A 25,233-nucleotide genomic window follows, 5' to 3' on the forward strand; every position below is an offset into this window, starting at 1 on the left:
ACGCAAAATGATGGAGGCAGAGAAAGATGCACTCGAGGATTCAGCCTTCCGAGGTCTTTTCATGGCACCAAGGACCCATCTTTCCGCCCTCCACAGGGCGCCACGCAACACGAAAGAGACAATCTGATGTGTCCGAGGCCACCAGAGGAGGGGGAGGGCTGTGCTCAATTATTGGTAATAATAATAATAATAACAATAATAATAATAAACAAAAGAAGAAAAAGAAGATAAAACAGGACGCAAGGAAGGATTATCTTCGGCAGCATCTTGCGGTGGCTTCTCTGGCGGAGATAGAGAATATATATCTATATACAGGCAAGGCAGGGAGGCTGGGGAGGGTGGTGCTGGCACCATTCACCCCATGTCCCCCTCCCCTCCCGCGTCCTTCACAAAGGACGGGCTATCAAGTCTGTAACTCGCTAGGTGATCAAGTCCCAGTCGAAATCATCAGGGATTTCCTCATTGGCGCCTGGAGGAGGCCCTGGAGGCCGAGGGACCAGATGGTGAGCTGAGCCAAAGACAAGAAAGAAGAGAAAGGAAAGAAAATTGTTAGAATAAAAAAAGTCACTCTTTTTCACAGTGGGCCCTTGGGCAAAAGAAAGCATAAGAGATTCAGGCCTTCTTCCTTCCAACAATCTAACAAGCAAGAACACTACTGGCATTTTCTCCTTGTCAGACAGCACCTACCGATGTCTGTAGGTGGTCTGCTGTGAAATTCTCCACAGCAGCTTCTACAGAGGTTAAGTTTCAGCCTCCTTAACTTTCCTTACAGTTGACTGCTGATAGAGCACAAAGGACTTCTTCAACAGAAACTTCTCATGTAAAGTTGCTTTCACTGAGGGTGAGGCTGAGCTAGAAGACTATTTATGTGAAGTGAAAGAAGTCAGGCCACTGAAATCCTAAACCTTGCCAGAGTTATGGCAGAGGCCTAAATGGAGGGTCCCTTGCAGTCTGGGCTCCCTCTCTGCCCTCAGTGCTCTGCCTGATTATTAAGTGCTTTGGGAGAAATGCACAAAGGGCTCGGGAACTTGTTCTTTAATGTTCATTGATAAAATATGCTTTAATGTCACCCCTTACCTGGGCGATTATATCCTGGAGAGTCCTGGGTGGAAATCTGGTACATAGGAGATGGCCCGGAGAAGAGATGGGGAGGCTGGGGCTGACCATAGGAGTTCACTGTGAAAGGAATAAAAACAAAAAAAAAAGCAACATGTTAACATTCTGATCAGCTGTCTTGGTTCTGACTGGGTGGCAGCTCAGCCACAAAGCAACTCACTCAGACCCACGGGATACTAAGGAGATGTTCAGCTGTTGGGTCCTAACTGCAAGCTATAGCTTGGTCAGAGATCTTGCTCTTGGAAACAGCAGGAGTTTCTCTATTATTGTAAAAGAAGAAAATTTTTATCCCGAAATGCCACAAGCTGGCTCAGTATCATCCATTTAGTTCACTACTAGATCACACGCACCATCACTGTCATATCAAGACCATGATATCCTCTCTGCTCTCCTCAGAGTGCATCTTCCTACTCCCTGTCCAGTCAGTATTTCTCCAACACGGGTGCAAGAGCTTTCCTCTTTATAGCTCCTGCCATATAGAACAGAAATCTCTCTACCTTGCCATTCCTTTCTGTTGGAAACCTACAAAAAACACCACCCCCTTCTCCTTGTATGGGTTTACCTATTAAATGTATTTCTGCCTGGAGAGTTTGCCTGTCAATGGTATGCATCACACAATAACAGTCTGTCTAGGCCACAGACATAGGACATCCTAATTTTTTAAAGCCAGAGGAATCTGAGTTGCTACAAACAGCTCTGACAGCCCGGCCCAGAGTTGCTCGGTGCTACACTGCCTGGCGAGGCAGAAAGTAGTTCAAGATATTTACAGAATTGTGCCTTCATTTACATGTCATTTCAGTCTCCTTCCTAATTACCTTGGTTCATGGATTGCTCCTGTTTGCCACTGTTCAGGGCACAAGAATCAGAGATTCGGGGTGGCTGCTGTGGGCTAACCAGATGAGGGAGCTGACCAGTCTGGGTAAGGAAGTGATTAAGGGAGTCACAAAGGTTGGCAATATGGTGTTGATCCAGCGTCCAGTTCTTCCGCTCAGCCTGGCGCAGACTCTCCATCAGCTCTGCAGAGGACAACAATGTCAAAGACAGCATTCACACTGTGGTCTTCCCTGCAAAGAGCTTCTGTCTTCTACTCCTAAATCCTACCTTCTCCCCACAAACCCAACTTCATTGCTTCGAATCTGTCACCAAACTCCCGGAGAGCTCTGTATCTAGGATACTGTCTCACTGACTCGGGTAAGGGAGGGAAGAGTAGGAGGGAAAAATCTCAGTTAGCTTTCTGACATACTTTTATGAATTCATTCCCCCTGCCCCAAATTCTTGCAGTGTTCAAGTGCTTCAGGTTCTTTAACAGAACCCATGAAGTAGGACACCTCAATTTACAAATAGAAAAGTTGAATGACTGAGAAACCCATGGATTTGACATAGTTACACTGAAAAAAAGATCTGGGCACAGCACTCACATATTCTAGACTACAGCCCTAGCCACTGAGTCACTAGAACTAGTCACTAGGCCAACACTGACCTGAGAATTGGGAGTGCTCAATGCTAGACCAGTTCAGCCGGTTTACCATCTTGAAGCTTTCCTTCAGGGAATCAATGTTGGAGCACCAATCAGGGGGAAATGCTGGAAAGAAATGGGGACAAGATTATTCCAGTACAGACCACCCTTCCCCTCCATCCCTTAATACAAAATGATTGGCCCCTCTTTAACAAAGAGCTTGATGCTACAGTAGCTAGAAGTCCTTTCTCCCTTAGAAGACTGGGGATGGTGCCTCCTTTTACATTTAGCCCCTGACTTTATCCTGCATCCCTAAACAGAATCCCAAAGCCAGTGTGGATGTATCCTCCTTTCCTTCAGTAAGGAAACAATCTCTCTCTCAGATTTTATCATAACTGGCTTTCGCCCTTTTGTCCACACACAACGTAAGCCCTACTCAGGGAAAGCTTGCTTGTGGAATTTCTGTCTGGGGGCTCCTCTCTGCTCCCTCTTCCCCACCTGTTCTTCCCATCACCCCTGACTCACCAAAGCCAGCATTGTTGATTGAAGTCTGTGACTGCTGCTGCTGCTGGTGCTGATGTGGCTGCTGCTGTGGGTGGGAGTGCGGGTGATGTTGTTGATGCTGGTGGTAGCCTCCATGCTGCATTGGCGGTGGGTGCATGGACATCACTGGTGGAGGACCATAACCTTCACCACCCTGCTGCTTTCCCCCTTGGGATGGGCAACCCTCTGGGGTTGGAGTGTGGAGTGGGGGAGCAGCACCCACTGATGAGGGGCCTTGCTGCTGCTGCTGCTGGTACATGTAGTAGTTGTGGTTGGAGGGCTGCATGTCACCAAGAAGAGAAGAGAAACCTGCCGAGTAAAAGAAAGAGGAGGCAACTTTAAGAGCTGCCTGGATCAGACATCTGCTTAAATTATCCATCTCTAATTTCACACTGCTCATTCTGCTATTTATGAAGCTTTTGGAGTGCCCTCTGCAGGCTGCCAACAACTATCACCTGCACAGTTATGCCCTCACTGTGTTCCAGACTTCTGTTCAAAACAAAAGGCTCTATAACAAAGCCCCAACAGGATTTCAATTTCTAGTACAGAATTAGGCACTTACTTTCCTCCTTGGATTTTTCCTATATTTACTAAAATAAACCATGCTCTCCTGAAATTTCACACACGTGTTGTTTCCCTAGAAATCACCACTAAGTAAATTTAAAACATTTAGAAAACAAATAACTTGATAAATCTGACTTGCTGTTTCCAAAAGCTCCCTTCAGTTCCCACCTTAAAAGCAGCTTGCTCAAGAACCTTCACAATTTTTCTCATACAGATCATTAAGAGGTCACACATTCTACTGTTTTTGTACGAAGAGCACATTGCACACATCAGGGCCCCTATAAAGTCCTCCTGACTCATTGGGTGTGTCATTTCTATGCTCTTGTATTTCAAGCATCCCCTACATGCAAAGTGTTCTCCATTCCTCTCCACATCAGAAGCTCAGCATATCTCTTATGTCTGCTTCCTCAGTTCATTCCTCTCTTACTTGTGGAACCTCTGGGAAAAATCACAGTGAAGGGTGTTACATGCCACTAACCTGAGCTACCCATTTCTTTCTTTGAGTGCCCTTACTTGACCATCTGCAAGCAAGCCTCAGTTTTTCACTAGATCCAAAATCAACCCTTAGAGCATCCTACTAATGCGATAGGGTAAAAGGATGAACACTGTCATCCTGATTCAAAAGTTGCCCTAAAAATTTCCTCAAAAACTGCAGGTTTTCCTAGACTACCTTATAGCTGAAGACAAGGAGAAAAAAAAAAACAGACCGCTGCTAAGCTTTTACAGAGGCACACACTGAGTCAAGGTGGTTCTCTACATTTTTGTAGCTTGCTCATTCTACAACGCCTCATACAACAGGCTTCTACTATGAATCTCAGCATTGATTCAGATGAAAGCAGTAAAAGTAATAAATTTTTATTTCGCTGAAGCTACAAGTTCAGGAGGGTTCTCCTAGAGTAGCAAACTTTGCCTGCACTGCATGATGATTGACAGCACAGGTGAGAGGCTCATCTCAATAATATATTTCTTTTTACACCAGACTAATACTTAGAAGAATGTTTAAAGGTCGGAACAACAACTGAAGATTTTTCTGAAGCGTTTCCCGTGAGCATCTCATCTCATCCCTACAGCGATTCTGCCCTCTGGTGGCTGCTTCCTCAACTCCCAGACATGGAAGCTATGAATGGAGTTGTAGGCTCTGTCTTCCGTGCTCTTGATCCACAAAGCTCAATTCTCCAAGGCCTTGTACAATCCTAGTTTTAACAGATCTGAGGAATGACGACTTTCCACTGTCCTTTTGGAGAAACTCCACATGGAACAATTCCCTTCCTCTTATGGTTTCTAGCCTGACAGATTGTGAATACTTCTCCAACATGCTTTTTTTCAGGACTTAATTTCTCTAAGCTTCTGCCATTTTAGTATTTGCTTTTGTATCAACATAAGGTATTTTTAAATCATTATCCTTTTTATTCTGAGCAATAGATACAGGACATGCGGATTTCTTCTCTGCTTCTGGCAGAACTAATTACAGCATGCCAAAGAAGGAAAGACTGTTTGCACAGGCTCCTAAACGAGGAAAGATCTGAGAGATACCAAGGATAGATCACTGGACAAGACTGTGTGGGCAGATACCTGCTCACCCCACATGACACATATAGTTACTCACCATGCTGAGAGGAAGAGGATTTCTCCAACATGGATTTGTAGAGATTTCGGAAGGACCAGCTAAGATCCTGGAAGTTGATCTCAGAGTAGGAGAACTTGAAGTCATGGTTGGCACTGTACAGCGGGGGTGGCACATCAGCCCCTTCACGGCCCTGCCCCCCTGCTACGGTAGAGGCAACATCCACAGGCCCAGCACCCTGCTAAGGAAGGTAGAAGTAAGGCCTTTAGTTTGTAGTAAGTTTTGTAACTCAAGACAGGGTTCAGAGACTAGATACAAGTAGAACATACACTGATATCCCATACCACTTAGCTCATCTCCCAACAAATCTTCCCAAATGCCCTTTTCCTTGAGGAAAATAAGCCGCCACCCTCCCTCTGTAGCACACTGGCTCCAGCCTTTTCCTCAGCTATCTAATACCATTGTGCTTTTATCCTTATCCCCATCCAGGCCTTTTTTAAAATTCACTTCCTCCTTATTTTCTCTCCCTGCAATTTCTGCTTCTTCCCTTCTTTTTATTTTTGCTTCTACCACCATTTTCACAACTCCCTCTCTTCTCACCACTTCGCTTTTCCATTCACACACTCCTCCTCCTCTCCTTTTCCCCTTTTCCTCCTCCATAAGGCTTCTATCCTTTTCCCTGCTGCTCACCTGACTGTAGTTGGCAATGGGGGCGGTGCTCTGGAGCGACAGCTGAGGGGTGGCCTCAGGTGGCAAAGAGGCTTCTGTGCTGACTGGAACAGCCCCTCGGGGGCTTTTACTTGCCTCTTGCTCTGGGGAGTCTTGTGGTATCTGTGGATGAGGAAGAAAGAGAAAAGGAAAGGATCAGAAATCAAAAACAGATGGAGAAGTGAAACTGCAGATGGGAAGCCAGCTCCCCTGCTGTAGAAGTTCACGGCTTAGAAAAGAGGACTGGGCCTTAGACACTGAAAAGTCAGGATAATGGACTTTAAACAAGATTAACTTTGCTACTGAACAGCAGCAACAACAGCCAATCAGCAGGATATACATGCTAGTTCATTCAGTCCTAGCCTTTGTCTCCCCATCTGTACGCTCTGCCCCCAAAATGATACCATGGTCTGGTGCTGGAAGGACTCCTTGGAACAAGAAGGGAATTCACCCTCCTGCTCCATGCGGTCTGGAAAGAACAACACTCACGTCATCATCTGGAGGATGCCGCCTCTTGCGAGATATATCTGGACACGTATCTATTGTCCAATAAGAGCCCTGGAAAGAAGACCCATTGGTGAATGCATGATTAAATCAGAAAGCGTCCTGAAGCAGGGGGTTACTAACTGAAAGAATGCAGCACCAGCTAACCACAAGGACCACTCTCTAGAACATCAGACAACTGAGACTTGGGTGTTGGAAAGAGATTCCTCTCTTGCATTGGGTTGTATTGAACAATGAGGTACGATGCTACTGGTGGAAGGCAGAATGCTCTACATTTCCATCACTCTGAGACAGGATACCAAGAAGAGCAAAGGACGTTTTGATCCAAGCTAGGCCAACTCTTTTGGGCCTGCACATCCCCTTCAGTACCTTCCTCACAACATGAATTTGTTATTGACTGACGAGAACCAGCTCATGTTCAGATTGAGCAGAGACAGCTAGAAGGATCACTCTTTTTCCATGGTTGTTAGGCTCCACTTTGAGTACTGTGCCCACTTGGGGGGTTCCCAGCGCAAGACAGACACTGACATGCTAGAAGGGACCACCATAATGGTGGAACTAAAACACACGACGTACAAGCAGTTCACGCTGTGAGATCTGTTTAGCCTGGACAAGAGAAGGCTAAGGGGATCTAACCGCTGTCTTCAACTGTGTAAGGACATTAAGAAGAAGACAGAATAAAACTCTTCTCAAAAATGCACAGCACAAGAATAAGAGGCAACAAATACAAGTTACAAAAAGGGAAATTACAATCGGATATAAAGAAAAATTTCTTCTCGATGGTGGTGTGGCAGTGGAACAACTGCCCAGTTGTGGTATCTCCATCTTTGGAGATATTCAAAACTCAGCGAAGACCTCAACAACAGAATCTAATTGTCCCCATCTGGGAGGAGGGGGGGGGTACGGGTTGACCTCCAGAGGTCCCTTTCAACATAACATAGTCTATAATTATGTATTTGTTTTCTGAATAAGTATAAAGAGAACTCTAGAGTGTGATTTAGCTCATTTTCATCTCCAGTTGAAATAGAAACAATCAGTGACAAGCACAGTACAGGTTTTCATTATAAACCCAGCTCAACATGACAATGAACACCTGCAAACATATACACTGAAGTCAGTTAGGATTTCCTGGAATAAGCCGTATAATCAATGGTATTTTTGAGCTGTGATCTTCAAAGATATACTACTTCCATTTATAGATGCCAACTGAGCACCACTTAGTCCTTTAAATATAACCTGAAATAAAAGGCCTGAGCAAGTGGCCCTTTCTGGTAACTTTACGATGTGGGGAAGGAGACAACCCTTCTGTCTAAATACATAGCTTCTTGTCCCCACCATCTCCTTCTGCTTGTTTGTCAGGGTTTTTTAACAGTAGTAATATCTGCATGCCAAGATGCCAGGTCTTGGTTTTGCTAGAAATTCCCCTTTACAGTCTATATATACTAACAGAGCTTTATTAGTCCTTACTTAGCCAACAAATTCCTAAATTCTTGAGTTTTACTTGTAAATTATTTCTAAAGATTTGAACTATCTGATGGTGACATTTTTTTCCCCAACATCAAATGGTCTGCAGTCTAAATAGGTAGTAGTTCTGCTCTTACTTCCATAGATCTTGCCTCCATGAAACCCATGATGTCACATCATAGTCCTGCCATTCACCAGCAGCCACTACAGTCTTACATAATAGAACAGGTTGGACTAGACCCACATTTTACACATAAAGATCAAGAAGAAAAAGAAACAAAACTAACAAAGTACATGCAACCCCATTTTTTCCTTCTTCCACTATCTTTAAAGTCAACCAAAGATCATAGATAAGAAAAATTATTGCTAAAACCATTAAGGCCCCTTTACAGGTTCCCTTTAAGTGAATACTTCTGTAGCCAAAGGACTGCAGTAAATCTTACTACTGCTTCCATTTTTTGCCTACACTTTAGGTTTCAAATTCCAACCATGGGTTAGAAAGGGCAACCCCATCTTATTCCCTGCAGTTTTAAATTGCTTGCCCAGGAGCATGCAGTTTTCTTACCTTCCCAGGATCATCTCTTGGTCGAGGCACCTTCCGAAAACATTTATTCAGAGAGAGGTTATGACGAATAGAGTTCTGATGAGGGAGTAAGAGATACAGGTAAATGCTAGAACAAAAACATTGTTGTAAAAAAAACATACTTCTGAGTATGCCCAAGAGCGGGTAGAGAAAATAGAAGGACGGTACATACTCAAAAGCCAAAGCTCACTACATATACCCAGAAAGGAGCAGAACAGAAGCTGTGGAAAGGAATGGATTAGGATGAATAATATGGGGCTGAACCACCTATACACCTACAGAAGGTTTGTTTATCTTGGTTGTGGTCTTTTTGAATGCTCCTTCTTAAGGGGCCACCACATACATATAACAAAATTCTCAGAGAAAATGGGACTTCTGGCTCTGCATTTTCTCCAGTTGATCAACTTAATTTCACGTTTGTCTCTTTATTTTGCTCAATGAGGATATTTTGCACAGAATTAAGAAAATAAGTCTTATAATTACACAAAAAGGGTACTTTAGCAATGCAAGTCCTCACCTTCCAACCAATACCAGCATTTTTGTAGTAGGGAAAGATCCAACGGTAGATCTCACTAAGTGTCATCTTCTTGGCAGGTGATGAGTTGATGGCATACGTGATCAAAGTGGCATAGCTGTAACGTGGCTTCCCATCTTGGTGCACTGCAGCCTCATCCTTACTCAGGGTGGCATTGGGATCTGTCGGTGAGCCTGGGGGACACTTTCGGGCAGCCCCTGGAGGTCCTGCTTGTGATGAACCCCCTAATTTTTCAATAGTAGCCCTTAAAGTAAGCTGTGGGAGCCAGTCTATGGAAGTGAGGCTGCTTTCCAGGTCAGAGGCCATGATGCTGGAAGCTGGATTATCTGTGAGGAGAAAGGACCAGAAAGGGAACTCCTGAGATGTAAACAAGGTGAAACCTAAGAACAGAAACATCCATTTGCACTCCTCCTCTGCTTCTCCCCCTATCACAAATACCTGTGTGAAAATCATCTGACCTCATATATCTTACTCACAGCCAGAGTCATCCAAAAAGGCCTATGACCATGTCTCTGGGAGGACCATCCTTCCTGATAGCAGCTCAGACAGTGCTGATGGTAACATTGCTAGGACAATCTTACTCAGAGCATCTGAATTCTTCCCAGGTAAAGAACTACGATCTATTCAAAGCAAGTGGAGCCTCTTCAGTAGCTGTATCACATTCACTTCTTTATTATATAAGCAATATAACCTTGTGACCCTTAACCAAGATTACCTATGATCCAGTAGGTTTACTGTGTCGGGTAAGAGGTAAATCATAGCTAAAAGGGAATACTCCTTCATACCATATACAAACCACAATTTAATTAGATCATCTGGAAAAGTCAGCACTGTGACTACCTTAATTTGGGAGGAAATTAATTTCTCTCGAAGGCCTAGCCTCTCTTTTTGCATCAGGTGACATTATAATGAATCCTATTCCTTAGAGCTAGGATTACATATCTCATTTTAAAACACCAAGATCATGCATAATTCTATATATAGATAATTACATCTACCATGTCGAGGTGGAACAGACTATATTAAGCTCATAATAGTTAAAGCATTGCTTACCATAACCCATTTTTCCTAAATGTACATATAATTTTATTGAATTATATCTTGCTTAATTCACAATGTAACAGGCAAGTATTTTCCCCAAATCTGAGACACAAGAAAAACTTATTTGTCCAAAGTCACACAGATTTGCCACAGGGTAGAAACAGACTCAGGATCTTTCCTCTCATAAATATTATATATTTCCCCTCATAAAAATAAAACATACCTGTTCAACATGTCTAACACTTGTACCTATGTTCTTCTAGTTAACAATTGTTTTATATGAAGAAAATATTTAGCAGCATGAACTTGTATACTTAGCACACAAATTTGTATGCTGTCTCTTGTAGTAGTCAAGGCAGCAGAAAGATCATCATTCTTACTCATAATCGGCTGCATCACTATGCCTGGAGCAATCCCTTGAAGTCTGGACTGAGGTAGCTAAGTTTCCATGGCCACAACCTGCACTGCTTTGCACTTATTCTTTGCGTAAAGAGAAGAATCATGTCTTGAAGGGCTGCAAGTTCTGTGGCTTTCATTTTTTAAATTAATCTTTTGAGGATTAGATGATATTATCTTTAAGCATGCTAGTGCATACAAAAGGTAAGCAAACACACATGCACATACTTATGTACACACTCATGTAACAAATTAAATACATGCATACATGTAAGAGAGAACAGACCGACATGAATACACTCTGCTTAGGAAAGATTCATCAGCAGACACCTCCCACCAAGTGCATCACTCAGATGAGTGGATCAGATGAGACTGGGAGACACCCATCTGCATGAATATCAATTAGATGCTCATTCTAAAAATAGGCAATTTGTTATTTGACAATAACACAGTGTGGATGCACAGATCCAGAGACAGATGCACCCAGCATTTTGACACAGAAGCTCCTTGTTCTTCCCCCACAACCATATGCATTATACCTTGCACTTCTGCAGTGAAGTGTTGTCACAGCACAAAAGTACTTAAGAGTCTACACTCCAACACATTTGTATGCACTAAACCTTTCATTTTCATGCATGTGCTTATCACACCTCTTAGGGCTCAAACACCTACCTAATACCCCAACAAAATCCATCCCTCAACCACTACAAGCAGTGGCTCCAAAGCCCTGGGCTCAGAAAACACCTCCTAATTGCACAGCTACCATTATCACTCACACTCATATGCACTCACAGACTGAAAAGTAAAATTGCAGACTACAGTATCTGTAGAGAATGGAAACATTTTTCTGTTTGTGGAGAAAAGAAAAAGCCCAACTGCTACTATCTATCTACACATCTGCCACACTATCACATATGATAGTGATGACTACTTGCTACACAGCTAACTAGACGATCAGAGCTGCAAAAGGCTTTCCCTTATCTACCCTCCTCAAGTTGTTGTTTATTGAATAAAGCTCTTTTTGGATTAATTGATCTAATATCAAACATTTAAATTTTTTTTTTTTTTAAAAGCAGCACTATTTCTTCCTGAATTATACAAAGGTAAAGCAACAATGTATTTTTATCCAGTGAGGATGGACGGACTGCTGAGGTATCCACCTAATTGAAAAACAGCTACACTTGCATGGTAACTTTCAGATACAGACCTCACTAAAAGTAGTATTCAATTTGGGAGAAAACAAACATGAACTAAGTATCAGTTGAATGCCTAATTTTGTAAGTGTGCCTCATATAAATTTATTTTCCACAGTGCAATCAGAGAATAAATTACTGCTGCTTATCATATGGATGTTAAACCATTATGAAATATCAGTGGTGCTAACAATACATATCCAAAGTAAAATAATTACAAATTTCCCAACCACCACTACCACCCCCTTCCTTTTTCTTTTTTTTTAAGACAAGCACAGAAATCAAGAAAAATAGGTTATAAAAGCCTATGGCAGATTAAGATACCAATCTGGAACACCAGAAATTCAAACAGCAGAAGAAAATGCTGCACTTATCACAGAGTTTCAGATTTGCCCAGGTTATGTCAATAGAGCATTTGGGATGACTGTCTATGCAGTAAAACATCAAGTTGATATGCAACACACCAATCATCAATTACACAAGCTTTTGCGTATTTGTGTAAAATACACTTGTCAGAGAGACAAGCAAGGTTAGAATTTGGTCACATTACACCCACGCTAAGAATCTGAATATTTTCATTCCCTGGTTTATAAAAATCTTTGACAAGAAAACAAAATACCAAAATCTTAACTAAATTTAAAAAAAAAAAATCTGTGTATACATATGCACTAATCACCCAGTACTGAAACAACTACATTTCCATGAAACACAGCAGCTCTTTAAGAACACATACACTAGACAGTAATTTAGGACAGAAAGTGAAGACCCAGACCCAATAAAAATCACATGGGAAATTTCAAAGCAGTGGAATAAGATTTTTTTTCCAAGTTTAAACTTGATCATGTTACTGGATTTCTAAGTCTGTATCCTGGCAATATGGGATCTGTAATAATCAGGCATAGTCAAAACTCAGGTAAAGTGGCAATTCTAGAACAACTGTCACTGCAAAAATAATTTGGTGCAATTGTCTACTAAATTATTTGAAAGAATATTTACTATAACAGTAATACTTGCTATAATTTGTGCTGCCTATCTCATTCACCTGATCCAAGCAGTAAACTAGCTTGACACTACTTAATGGTACTATGAAACAAGATTGCAGCCAAACCAGAGCAGCTGATGATTCTTCCAACTTTCCCTTCCCAGTTTATTGCCTGGCAAATCTTCTTTCAAACTCTTCTCTTATGATCCCACTCAAACAAAGAAAAAAATAATAATGACTAATAAACACATTGAACTGAAATCAAGGGTGTTTAAAAAAAATCCTATCTTATTAGCAAGCAAGAATTAACTTTGAGGAAGTAAAAAGAAATTAATAATCTCAGCCTTTACATGGTAAATGGTCTCTGTTTATGTATTTGGCTGACTTAAAAACCAAGGGTAAGGTAGCCAAGTCATAACCACCATCAACAGCTGGAAATTGACTGCAGAGTCTTCATTTCTCAAGCACTAACTAGTTCCAGTACAACCCCAAGTCAAGACAGGTCAGAGAGATGCAAAAATGTCAGCCAAGCACTGATCCAAAACTACAAATAATCAGATGAGAATGTGACCGATTCATAAGAAAAATTTATTAATTAAATTGAATTAATTAAATAAAATCCTAGCATTGAATACCTCTTAATAACCTCTAATTCACTTGGGACTAGTAATACTTCACTACAGCTTTCCAGGAAAGCTACTGCCTTACTTTGAGTATTTGCAACCAGCAAATCGAATTTCAGGCTGAAAATGCAAGCCAGCATTCTGTCTATCAATTAGTACTAACCCTGCCCCTGGACTAAAGAAATCTGTACTTTGACTGCCCTGCTATTTTGCAAATGCTTGCTCTAAGACAGTCAGATCTTATCCAAGATCACTGCTACTTATATATCAGGACTGAAAAACGTATGAAATGTGGGGAACAGCACTCTAAGGGTCATATTTAATGCAGTTAATAAACACTTACAGCCTGAAACATTTTCTAAGGCTGAACTCAAAGGATGGCCAGTTAGAAACAGTTACAACTGAAACAGAGTCATACAATGAATGAAACTACACCGTGCACAGCCTACAGAAGATGCATATTCTAGAATAAATCTCTACATTTACTTTTCTGTATTTACTTTCACGGGTGCTTTATTTGCTGCTTTTCCAATCCAATGAAACACTAGTGGCAAAACATTCAAAGGAGACTCAATTTAGGTTTCTCAGCATAAACTTGGAGAAGGAAGAAACGCACAGACTATCGAACAGTAAGAGACATTGCTGTAGAACACCTAGAAAAATAAGGCCACTTCTATTTAGGAGCCCAAAACACTGATCCAGTGATCTAACTAACAATATCGACCTAATATATTCAGAGACACACCTAGCTTCTAAGATATTTAACAAATAAAAAAACTCAAACCCAGCAAACTGACAAAAAAAGAACTATTTGACTGCAACCTTTCTGAAACAGAAAGGTGAGCGCTATGCCAAATAAAGGAAACTGCCTCAAGAAGTAAGGAAGATAAAGTAACACATAAGAATCACATGCATGGAGAAACAGACAGTTTCTACTTTCATGGGAAAAGGCGGTTTTTACATATTTGTGTAAATTACACATGCAAGAAACCTGTATTCTTATGCCAATACAGAAAGGGGAAAAGAATCAATTTTTCTAACTCTGGCAGGAAGATTTGCCATTTTAAGACATGTGCTCTACCTCAAAAATAAGAAGGTGTGAACTAAGAGGGCAGGAACAAAACACTTTAAAAAAATCTCCTCTAAGCAAACATTCTCACTGAGAGATATCTGTTTCATGTAAGAAAGTAGGAAAAAAAAAGGATACTGATTACCTGCACAGTCTGAAATTGTTACCCATCATTCTGGTAACTACTTATGAAAAGCCTTCAGGAAATGGTTATGTTTCTGGAATCAAATCCAGAAGGAAGAGAGGTATTGCTGGGTATTGCAGGGTATTGCTCATAAAATGAAGCTTAACTTGGAAGGAGTGGTAGGTATCATGTTAGTATACCAGCAAACCAAAAGAAAAGCACTGCAGTTTGAAAGTACACTTCTGTCTGCAGTGCCACATGAAAGGAGGAAAACCAGTCCCTGGGGCAAAGAGATAAGAGAAATTGTCATATCCTAGAACCATGTTTCCCTCCTCTGAGTGCAGCAGAACAAGCCAAAAAAACACTTTCCCAATAAACTAGAGGCTTGCAGATGTGGCAAAAGGAGGCACATAGTTCTCACTACTCATGAACAACAAAGGAAAAAGCATTCAACCAAAGGAAGTCACTGTCACCTAAAAGCATACAGCATGCTATCACCTGTACAAATAAGAACGGTCACAATCTGCATCTGTTCATGTCACAGTGGTCTGACTCTATACCCCTACTCAAAACTACTCAGTGTGCAAGACGGAATGGATTTGAATGTTTAACGCTATTTTGTGTAAAAGAACACAGGTGGTAGAGTAATTGTGACATCCTGAACTGGAAATTTGCTAAAAGTTACAACACACTAAGATGGTACTGAAAAATCAGTTAGAGGAAGATGAAAAATTTTAGACCATGTATAGCTTAATATAAATCACTAGACTAATTGTTTTGTTATAATTAAATTGTTATACAGATACGGTTTTCCTTTAACAAACAGGAATCTCAACAACATAAGGTTCATATTAAGTCTTGAGGAAAAATTAAAAGAAAACAAATTTGTTTTCATAAGTTATTAATTACATGAATATCATAATAGCACATTTTAACTTAGGGCCCTTTGATTCCATCCATTTTGTGAAAGGTGCATAAGCAGGGTATAATTTTGTATTTTGAATTTAGTGAATGAACAGCACTGATTGCACATGCATTCTTGGTACTAACGAAGCATGAAGTCTTGTGAGGACTATAAAGTCACCAAAAAACCCATGTTGGAAGCACATCAGGATGCAATCCCTAAAGCAATTATGTACTAGTTTTGTACAAAACTGATAAAATGGTATAGTTTACAAAACCTGACCTGTTTATTTAAACTTATCAACAGATGGCATTACAGCCAAAGTCTAAAATATTCTCATGTCAAGGGAGGTGGTATCTTTACAGGCATAAAAGGCTAGGATCAAGCATAGCTAGTGCCTTGCCAGATTTTAATAAGGCAAACTAATCAAATATTTTTGTTGTCTGCTATACAAACACGCAGCAAAAATGCATTGAGAAATACCACACAAACATCGCAGAGACCCCTCAGTCTGAAAATATGTGCTGAAAGTTAAGATTAGTTTGCTTATTTATGGTGCTCCGTAAGTGAAAGCAGGGAATACGTAACACCTGTCAAAAGAAACAGCAAATTATATTGAGAATACTGGTATGCCTAAAATACTTTCGAGCCGAAATTATTTTCTTTGTAATAAGACTACTATAAAAGATTTATTCTAATAATAAGCCAAATGTCCCATGACAACCCTCCCAATAACAGATTTGAAGTAAAAAGTAAACCAAGCACTTTGAAGAAGCACAATGAAAATACATCACCACAGAAGAAATGTCTCTACATCCCTCCCTCTCTACATCCCTCCACCCTCAGTACTACTGTGCAGTATTTTACCATTGGAAGCAGGAGCTGTAATTCTAAACATAATGCCAAAGCAGGCAAGAGAAATCTTTGGTATTTGCCTTAAGAATATTAACAGAACAATTACTCTTATACTAAGAAAGGTATTAGGTATTGTTTTTGGAATAATTCAAATTCATAAGCACATATCTGGAATGAAATTTTCCCTTGGAAACCAGGAAGTCTCTGGAAGAGAAACTGTATCTAAGAGAAGGTATTTCCCATAGCCTTGTGGGAGCACCCAAGTTGAAGAGACAGATTTCAATTTTAGCTGCCTATCAGAATCACATCCAGTAGTAAACCATCAGTACAGGATATGCAAACACTGATATGATATGCAGATTGTCTCTGAAATTAGAGACAACATCAGAAGTAGATCAGCATGCAGAATATCTTGCTCAGATCTTCACATCGTTGCAAAGATAGGTACAGAAACCCGGGTTAAGAGAATGCAACATGCACTTATAAATGAAAACTATATTCTTATTCCTATTAAAAAATTAGTCTATCAGTGAAAAATGACTGTTAATCTTGCAGTTTAATAATAGTAATACTACAAAGCTTCTATGTATGAGAGGTCCCAGGGCTAAATGAATGCCAGCCAGGCACAGTGAAAATTAAAATCTGACTGCAAGTGGTCAGAACCTGTTCACCAAAGGCTGAACCACTGAAAATAGATTAGTCAATATGAACTCTGCAATAGTTGCTGAAACAAGCCACAACCCATTCCATCTCACTTATGGAAATGGGTATCAAGCACTAGCAAGAACTATGTACTAGAATTCACAGAAAATAAGGAAATTGGTATCAAATGCAGATTGGTCGCATACTATGTGGCCAAAATGTACATACAGCTGATCCTCCTAGAGTTAAGATTACTAAAGCACTTCAGAAAAGCCTGCTAAAGAGGAGTTTGGAAGCAAAGTGCAGCTGAAATTAAGCTGGAGAATGATCAGAAGAATCAAGTAATACTGTGTGGAGCTCATAAATTAGGTTTCAACCGCTGTTTTAACATAATTCCTGTTCACTATTCTGTTAGCTGTTATTCTGAACTAAAGTGACCAAACTGTCATCCAGGAGAACAAAACACCTGACAATCTCTACCCAGGCTCACAACTTGGAAAAATTTGTACTAAGCTTGAAGGTCAAGAGGATTCAGAACCACACTAGCAAAGAACATACACCCATTAACAGTTTCTTCTGGCTTAAAACACTAGTATTGCTACTTGGCCTTCTCCATCCTACTCATAAAATGCTCCATCTTGTGTATCATCCTCAAACTAAATCTGCTGTTCATTTCCCTACAGATATGGAAAGAAGCCCATTTCTTCCACCCACGTACTTGCCACAGTTGCCACCCTGCAACTGTGGGTAAGCATTATTCTGCTCCAGCCCTGACCTTCCTAGTCTTTGAGATGTTGTGTCTTTGCTTATGATGATCTTTACTTACTTTTGTAATCATCCTTCTTTACAAAAGAAGCCAGGAAGAGGAGGGTACATACAATAAGACAACTACCTCTGAGTATCAGACCTTTTGAATAATTTTCCAATATGTAAATAAGTGGTTTCCAGTATGTCTGGCCTCTATTGGCTGGCAATTTTCCTGTATGTATCAAGGTATGAGTCAGCTGAGGAAGAATGTGAAGAAATGCTCATGCAAGAAATGGAAAAGCACAACGTCATGCTTGTGTTGCTGGTAGAGCAAAGGACAGTAAGAAACAGCGACAGACAGGGAAGAAACATAAATGTGAAGGCCCCTTAGAGTGAGTACAAGAAGCTGGAACCTTATGTAGTGGATGATAGCCCACGAACAGGCTTGTCAAAGAGGAGATGGCAACATGTGAAGAAAACACACCGGAGGGATAGCTTCAGTAATTTTGTTTTTAACAAGACAAGAAGGTAACACAATTGTCACAGGCCAGCAAGAACAGCTAGCAGTGACAGAGATGGTAAATGAAGGAGAAAGCATAAGGGTTACCCAAAGAGACTAAGAAAGAAGCAGGAGATTCAGGCCATGAAACTGGAAAATGAGCCCCTATCCTGTATGTGCAGAGCAAGAAGAGTTTGAGAAAACCCGTGTTATAGGCCCAACTGTGGAGGCTTGCATAGGAGGAAAACAGGAAACAAAGGGAAATCTCAAAGGAGCTTTCTGGAGTTCCATCTTGGCCTCAGTGGTTTTAAACTTGCAGCAAATCATTCAAAAAAGATGTTAAGGTAGTACGCCAAGTTGCATAATTTAGTATCACTGGCATGAAGGAGGTAAAGAAAAGCAAAGAGAGGATATCAGAGGTGAGTCTTTGTGTCTAACTTCTGAAAATAAATAAATGGAGGAAGGTAAATAGCTTAGTCCAGAAGCTACTGAATGAATTACTAGAACAGTAGGGAGGGAAACCAGGAAAATACTGACACAAAAGTCAAGAGAGGACAAGATTTCAAGACGGGGCATGATCAAGTGTCAAAAACAGCAGGGAAGCCAAGAAGGATGAAGATGGAATACAGACCCTGAGACCTGGCCAAGAAAAGGTCATTAGAGATCTTAGGAGGAGTTTCAAGAGAGTCAGAATATCTATACTTAAGTCAACTTAAAAAACAGTTCTAGGCTGCAGACATAGTACAGGATCTTCCAGTTTTGGAGTCACAGGTCCTTCCATGAAATAAAAATTAATTGTGGCATTAAGAAATAAGTGAAAGGATGAGCCCCAAAAAGCAGCATATGGAGGTTTTGAGTTCAGTATCACATTGTAATTAAGGTAATCAACAGCAAGAAGAACAGGCAGCCTTTTAAAGTGTTTTTCATCCTTATATTTTGGAACCCTTATAAAGGATCAATAACCCATTCCAGGATAAATGGGAAGCCATGCATGGAGAAGCACACTGTCCAAGGTCAGCCAGCAAAGAAGTAGCGGAACCATGGAGAGAACACAGGTCTCCCATATCCCAGACCCGTTCTCTACACTCAAAGTTTGTCTGCTTTGTTCAGGCAAAGATAAGGGGAATTTCAGAGGTAACTATTTTAGCAGCTTGTTTATTTTTCTCTGCAAGTTCCTGACAGGGAGGGAGAATTGTTTTGGGTTTACTTAACAATAGTTTTTTGGGGGAAATGGAGAATTCAGAAACTTTGCTCCTTTAATTCGTGACCACAAAAAGTTCAGATTCCTTCCCAATTATTTAGATTTGAACTTTTAACAGTAATTACATATTTCTGCTCTAATCAGCCACAGTCTTTATACAGCAGAGAACATAAACAAAATTTGAATTGCTAATTGTAAAAAACAAAAAAGCAAATATTTTTTTCCTCAAGGTATAAAAGCTCTCACTCATCATCTTCCCCCACACCCCCCGCCCATTACTCAGTCTCTCTTATACATAAAAAAGGGCCAAAAAAGAACACACATTCCCTTATTTCTTAACTTGACATCAAGTAAACTGACCAACTTAGATGAGGAATGAGGTACTAGGCCTTGCACAAATTGTTCACCCCAGTTGTCAATACCAAGATCCTGAAGTGATGGAAGGAACCAGAGAATGTAATGCAAGGGCTTTTCATTCTAACCAAGTAAAATGCAGCTATTCCTGAGGAAGGAAAGGGGGTAGGGGAGAAAGGAGGGTGGGAGAATGAGTCACATGGATTATGGAGACAAAGCACCATTCCCCAGCCTAGCAGAACTGGATCTTTTCAGAGGAACAAAATTCTGTTTATTATATAGTGGTAAAAATGAACAGGTTTCTTGACATAACCTCAGACAAAAAATGCTATGTCTCCACAAGCATATAATTTAATGAAAGCCAAACTAATAACAGGTCAAAATGCAGGTGTGGCAGTAAGAGCAGGGCCTGTGAGATGTAGTAAGAAAGGATTCCTGCCAGTGAAGACTCCTAAAGAGGAGATGACAGATGCTTGCTTGATGAAGAGAGAAGCAGCATTTTAGGCTTATAGGACTGCAGGACAGAATGCCAAAGGGACAGCATGGAAAACGAGATGCAAAGAGCAGTACAGAGAGAACTAGTAGGAGGAGGGGGGTGTAGGAGGAAATGAGAGTCAAGAAGTAGGTGGGGTGGAAATGTGCTAGGCCTTAAAGGTGCAGGAGAGGAACCTGACTGTGACACGATGCTAGGAAGCCCAGGACGGAATTTAGGAAAGGGTTCACAAAGGTCAGGAACTAGCAAAATCTGTGTGTTGTCTACCTTTAAGACACTAACTCCAAGGTTCACAATAGGATGGGGTAGAGCATGGGACAGGTCAAAGACAGAAGGATAAAATGACAGTCTAGTCCAAATCTTGGCAAAGCACCACAGGACACAACATTAAATCGGTCCTAAACCCTGTTGCGAGGTCTACGAATTTTGAAATATTCCCAGTATTTTGCATTTTTATTCCCAACTTAAAATGAAAATTTGCAATTAATTAATTGTGAAAACATACTGCAGCATGCTTGCTTTCAGTAATACACATACACAGATTGCCTTTAAAAGTGAAAACATGAGTACAGGGCAGAACTGTGTTATAGATTTTTAAGTTCATCATATTCCCTTAGAAGAAGGAAACAAAAACAGCAGAATAGATAGCAAGGAGCAATACTGACTTCTACCAAGCGGATAAGCGTTTGGGGGCTGAACTGGGTATTCTTGCTAAAATAACACAATGTGCAACAGCCAGCAATACAGAGATTTAAATGCTTTTCTTTAAGCTTCAGAGTTAACACAACTGGAGAGCTCAAACATTTCGGATACATCATTTTAGGCTGTCCATTAATCTAGGCACCACTCATCTTTTCAAAGTTGTCTTCCAGACTGAAAATGCTAGAAACAATATTTTTTAAAGTTTCAATTCTGAAGCATCACTCAGCAACAGATTCTGCAAATGGAGTACTACACAGGGTTCTGTGTGAAAGTCACTGGTTACAGTTCCACACAAGGTTGGGAGAAGCAAATAGGAAAATGAGTCCAAAAGCATTTCATCTTTGGTTACTAATGACAGAGATGTAATTTCTGTCTGACAGCTGTGTAAAATGAGATAATCAGCGCAGTCCCGCTCTTGAGGGACAGCTGTCCATATCACAGTTGCCATTAACCATACTTCCTTTCTGACACTTTAAGGGCCAAAGATCCAAACCATGATGCAGACTGAATCTCCCACTATATGAAGGTCAGATGAAGTTTAGGGGAGGAGGTAGTAAGCAAAGACACCTGTACCTCTGCGGTAAAAAAACCCTTCTCCAGAGACACCAGCATTCAGATGTATTGGGGGGGAGGAGGAAAGTAGGGGGGGAAAGTTACTACAGTAGTCACGAACACGTCTCAGACTGGGAAATTATATCAAACTCCCCAAACTGTTTATTGCATTTCATTCCAACTTTTCTGACTCCTTATTCTATCCTAGAAACTTCCCTACAGAACCAGATTTCAAGATAAAACCCAAAAACTTGCAGAACACATACTTAAACATTAATATTACCTCATGATCTTTCAGTAATGTAATCCTTTTCCCACAACCCTCTAGACCTTCTCATTTCATTTTACTTAAGAGCTTGCCCTGAGAAATGCCACGGACTCAGTGCTCAGATGGGAGCAGAGTACCCATAAGACAGGATCAGACTGCTTCAACTTAAAAAGTCAACTTTTGGAAGCATGAATGTCCAAATTTAAATTTGCAAACCCATACATGCATAACTAAGTGTCGCTTTTCTCAAATGTTGAGGACTTCACTGCTTTTGTTGAAGTCCGCTCTACATTCCTGGGCATTTACAAGAATTAGGCTATTTACTTAGGTACCCAAATGTGGTTTTTAAAGTCTAATTTTAGGTGTTTGGGTTTAACATTCTTAATGTAAACTCTTAAAGACATAGCACTTTCATTTAAATGTGTCTATAATGTCCTTTGCACTTTTATGAAGATAAAAAAAAAAAGGAGAGTATTATTTATGGATACTTTTGTATAAAATAAATGGTGCAGAACAGCTGCAGTGTTCCACCTCAGAGGAAGCTGCATTTTCGCCTGTGATAAACATTTGATGTTAATGCCATGATCACACTGAAGAGCTATGCTCTCTAAAAATTTATTCCCTTCCTTAAATTTATCAGTATGTCCTAGCTTTTGTATAGCGCTCTTTTCGACTGTGAGATCTCCAGAGTGGACAGTCTTAATTTTGTGTGTCCAAGTCAGCACTGAATGCCGTGTCAACAATTAAGAAATAAATAACAATTACTCTACAGCATACAACTTTCAGCCTTATATGTCCATCATGAATATTTAAAGCTCAGGCAGCAAATAGAAAATTTTAATCTTTACCATTAATAATGAAGAAAAAGCATTTCATATACAGAAAGATAATTGTTGTGGGAGAGATTAATTTTGTACCACTGGCATATATATTCTGTAAAAGTGCCCTGGCATCCATCAGAACCAAAAGCACTTGAAAAATGTCAAGTCATTACTGTAAGGAAGGGGGCAGTGCAAGGTAAATTAACCTCAAGAGCATGAAAAGTCAGTTACCCCCTTGAATGTACAAAGGCCAAAATGCCTCAGTTATCTCTTCCCTTGTGCTAGATAACACAGCTGTACTCAAAACAGGCTGATTGCATAACTATAGGGCAACAGGTAGGAGGGCATCTAACAGTACCCCCCAGAACATATGTACACTTCATGGTTCAGCCTCCCCTTAGAAAGAGTCACCTTCTGAAGCTATGGATAACCGTCAAATTCTCTGCCAAATGGGGAATCACTTCGGAGGGACCTGGCATCTTTTGTCTGATCTTGCTAGCAAATTACAACACGGAGTTCCTTCTTCAGGGACTCTGTTAACCATTCTGCTCCCAAATGGATTCCAGAAGGGTTCCTGTGCTGGCCAAGGACCCTTTGGTCTTGGATTTCCTCACTGCTATCTATCTCACTGGAGAACAGAAACAGGAACATCTCAGGTGATATATCCTTAGATGTGATTCTTCTGCTACGGGAATCTGCTTTGGATTAATTTGAGATTAAGTCTCCCTCAGACTTGATTTCTCAGAAAACCACTACGTTAATGTCAGAATACTCATTTGTGACTAGAAATTAACTGCCTCATTTACAAAAAGCTGTCAGTTTGCCTCACCACGGCACTAGCATTAGGATTCACATTCCTAGCTCCTGAACACAGCATAAAACACATATGAAGAATGGTGGCAATGGAATGGCTTCCTTTGGCTTTCAGAACAGGTTCCACCAGAACTGTCAATTTTCATTCCCAGGCCCCTGAGCACCACAGAACCCACTCTCAAGGGCGCTCTTTCCAGAATTCATCCCACAGCCCCTAGGTACATTAGGACACACATCTCCAAGTCCTAGCACTGGGATCTGTACATTCAGCTCCCAAGCACAGTGAGGTCTGCATCGCACAATGATTTTATTCCCACAATTATGAGCATAGTAGGACCCACATGGAGAACAACTGACAGTCCAACCCCATGGGTGCATCCTTGGACATTAGCACTACAAATCACTGCTCCTGTCTCCTCAGCGCTTTTTTGGTGAGTATGCTTCTCAATGACACCTAAATGACAGAAATTAATTTCACACTGGTGATGATAAAGACTCAGCCTAGGATAAATACACCAGTGAAAGAAGTAGACGGGAAAGAGCAGAGAGGTTTCTTACAGTTAAAGAGGGCTAAGGTCTCCCATAAGCTAAATAGCAAGAGAAAGAATCAGGTCAATTCCATATAGCATATAACGGAGATAAATGAGAGAGATGGAGAAAGACACACAGAAAAAGAAGTCTGAGGAGAGGTTCAGAAACAGAAAGAGAGAGAAAAGATTAAAAGGAAAGCAGATACAGTGAGAAAAGATACATGGAAAACAAGGACAGAAGGCAAAAGAGAAGGACAGCTAGGAATAGAGAGGTGATATAATGTGGTTACTCACTCTGTCTGGAAGATTTTCTGGAGGGAGGTGGATTAGCTTCAGTGCTGGTTTCTGGGGTGCTGCCCTTCACACTCCTCCTCTGAGACCCATCCTCAGAGCATTGCTGTCAGCTATTCCAAGAGCTTCTTCAAGAAATATTTTGAGAGCGACGGGATTGTGGATGAAATCAGGATCTTGAGTATTAAAACAATCTGCTTCGGATTGTCAGTCCCCTAAAACTGCTGGTTTTATCCCAGGATGGAGGTCCTCTCTCCCTTTTGGCAGCTAACTACTAAAGGGGTGTTCCCCTGGGAGATACCTTTTCACTGACTGTCAGATTATTTCAGAGACAAATTTCCCTGATCTCCCTACCTGTAAATCTCTCTTTCCTCTACGATGTACCTTGTCTTTAAGGGTGGGCAAATCTATTTCTCTGAAAAGAACTGTGCTCTCTCTGTGGATATTATCAGCAAAATCTGCCTTTTCTTTTCCCTGGGAGGAATGTCTTCTCTCCTTGCACAGGATACTTGAAGAAAACCCTCTTGGGATTAGGGATCTTCCTTGGGATGAAAGAGGATGAGGTCAGTATTGGAAATTACCTTTATCTCCAGTGGTTAACAGCAACTGGAAAAGGGAAGAAGAATATCTAAATCTGCCTCTGCTTTCTCTCCCTTGTTTTGCTTTCTCTGCTGCCTGCTGAGCAGATGTAAATAATTAAAATTACTAGGTAAGTATCTGGATCTCCTGCTTATTTCTGTCTTTGGGACTGCCTTTCTTAGGCATATGAGGTTTCTTCTGTGAAGAGTCCCCTGTTACAATCTGGTCTGGGAAAGGGCTGTCTCCTCTGCTTGGGGGAGCAATTTCCTCGGTAGCAGGGAGGAGTAGGTGGTAAGGGTTATTCTCACAACCCTCAGAAACTGGGGTCTGAGGAAGCCTCTACCCTAAACAGGTATTGAGGGAGCTCCGGGAGGCTCTATTCCACAGCGAGGAAGAGCAGACCTGCTTCTAGATAGTTACCAGGGCTGGGTGCTGGGGGCCTCTGCCCACCCTTGACTCGTTAGTGGGGAAGGGGACAAGCGTTAAGCTCCCCCACGAGCTGCGGGGAAGGGGGCTG

The 25,233-nt window shown here is 41.0% G+C and overlaps 1 protein-coding gene across 2 annotated transcripts; it reads right to left on the reverse strand.

Moving 5' to 3' along the window:
• Nucleotides 1–236: 236 nt before the first annotated feature.
• FOXJ2 (forkhead box J2) lies at nucleotides 237–9,349 on the reverse strand. Of its 2 annotated transcripts, none has more exons than XM_010288198.1 (10): nucleotides 9,020–9,349; nucleotides 8,485–8,559; nucleotides 6,441–6,509; nucleotides 5,934–6,074; nucleotides 5,286–5,484; nucleotides 3,098–3,424; nucleotides 2,597–2,698; nucleotides 1,932–2,132; nucleotides 1,078–1,176; nucleotides 237–508 (listed from the first exon to the last, which is right to left on the reverse strand). In XM_010288198.1, the coding sequence occupies exons 1-10, from the start codon at nucleotides 9,341–9,343 to the stop codon at nucleotides 420–422; spliced, it is 1,626 nt and encodes a 541-aa protein (XP_010286500.1). In that variant the 5' UTR covers nucleotides 9,344–9,349; the 3' UTR covers nucleotides 237–419. The 2 variants fall into 2 exon arrangements, with proteins under 2 accessions (XP_010286500.1, XP_010286501.1); XM_010288199.1 differs by having other exon boundaries at nucleotides 5,286–5,481; nucleotides 9,020–9,343.
• Nucleotides 9,350–25,233: the final 15,884 nt, after the last annotated feature.

The sequence above is a fragment of the Phaethon lepturus genome, unplaced genomic scaffold (assembly GCF_000687285.1).
Source record: "Phaethon lepturus isolate BGI_N335 unplaced genomic scaffold, ASM68728v1 scaffold20965, whole genome shotgun sequence".
NCBI lineage: Eukaryota > Metazoa > Chordata > Aves > Phaethontiformes > Phaethontidae > Phaethon > Phaethon lepturus.

Excerpts from the sequence above, each read along its gene's own strand:
- FOXJ2 (XM_010288198.1), bottom strand. The coding sequence starts at position 9,343 with ATGGCCTCTGACCTGGAAAGCAGCCTCACTTCCATAGACTGGCTCCCA. Across the intron at positions 3,425-5,285 it reads ATCCTCTTCCTCTCAGCATG|GTTTCTCTTCTCTTCTTGGT; the intron begins GTGAGTAACTAT and ends TTTACTCGGCAG. Across the intron at positions 2,699-3,097 it reads AATCAACAATGCTGGCTTTG|CATTTCCCCCTGATTGGTGC; the intron begins GTGAGTCAGGGG and ends ATTTCTTTCCAG.